This window comes from Propithecus coquereli, unplaced genomic scaffold (assembly GCF_000956105.1).
Source record: "Propithecus coquereli isolate 6110/MARCELLA unplaced genomic scaffold, Pcoq_1.0 Scaffold16399, whole genome shotgun sequence".
Classification (NCBI taxonomy): domain Eukaryota; kingdom Metazoa; phylum Chordata; class Mammalia; order Primates; family Indriidae; genus Propithecus; species Propithecus coquereli.
In genome coordinates this window covers 1-762 of record NW_012140968.1, presented here as the reverse complement: position 1 = coordinate 762, position 762 = coordinate 1, and the positions used below count along the sequence as shown (strand labels likewise).

The following is a 762-nucleotide window of genomic DNA, read 5'->3' as shown; positions in this document are numbered from 1 at the left end:
AACTATAAAAAGGTATTAATTTACTTCTACCTACCTCACTGGGTGGTCAGGAGAATAAAATAAATGTATATATAAAAGGGGTTTGAAAGTATATGTAATATACTAAGAAAAGGGATTGTTACCTTAAAAGATCCAGTTTTCTGGAAGAGTTCACATTTGAAGAAAAGATTGCGCCCCGTTACTTGATTCAAAATGGAGCTTGTTAGGACTGGTGTGAGGTGGATAAAATCTCGAATGTTGACGTGAGCTTTTTCAACATCAGCAAAGGAGATGCAGTAATGAGCACACATGGTTCTGAAACCCAGGAATAAGAAAGCAAAGTGTAAGATAGTATGTTTATTGAAAAGATTGAAAATGCATAACACAAGGGAATAGACCTGGGGTCTGTGGTATTCTGTGGGGACTGACTCCATTACTAGAGTGCCAGAATTTCTGTATAGAAGGGACTTGTCTTGAAGCTGAACAAAGTTTTTCTGGTGAAGTTTTGTAGGAAGTGACTGATGGTGATTATGGAAGGCTAAAGTCTACTCCCCACCCATACCACCCATCGCTTGGCATATCCACTGGTCTCCACTTTGCTTTTCATCATTGTTGTGAAGCTGCTTGAATGACTTGGGTTCAAAATTTGCTATAAATTTTTTTTTTTTTTTGAGACAGAGTCTCACTCTTGCCTGGGCTAGAGTGAGTGCCGTGGTGTCAGCCTAGCTCACAGCAACCTCAAACTCCTGGGCTCAAGCGATCCTCCTGCCTCAGCCTCCCGAG

The 762-nt window shown here is 40.8% G+C and overlaps 1 protein-coding gene across 1 annotated transcript in view; it reads right to left on the bottom strand.

Annotated features, from left to right (window-relative positions):
* The window catches only part of LOC105807759 (serine racemase-like), a 3300-nt gene extending 2778 nt beyond the window's left edge, over window positions 1-522 (bottom strand). Inside the window, exon 1 of the mRNA XM_012641216.1 lies at window positions 123-522. Within this exon, the coding sequence (XP_012496670.1) occupies window positions 123-413 (291 nt within the window). The 5' untranslated portion in view covers window positions 414-522. The remainder of the gene's footprint in view (window positions 1-122) is intronic.
* Window positions 523-762: the final 240 nt, after the last annotated feature.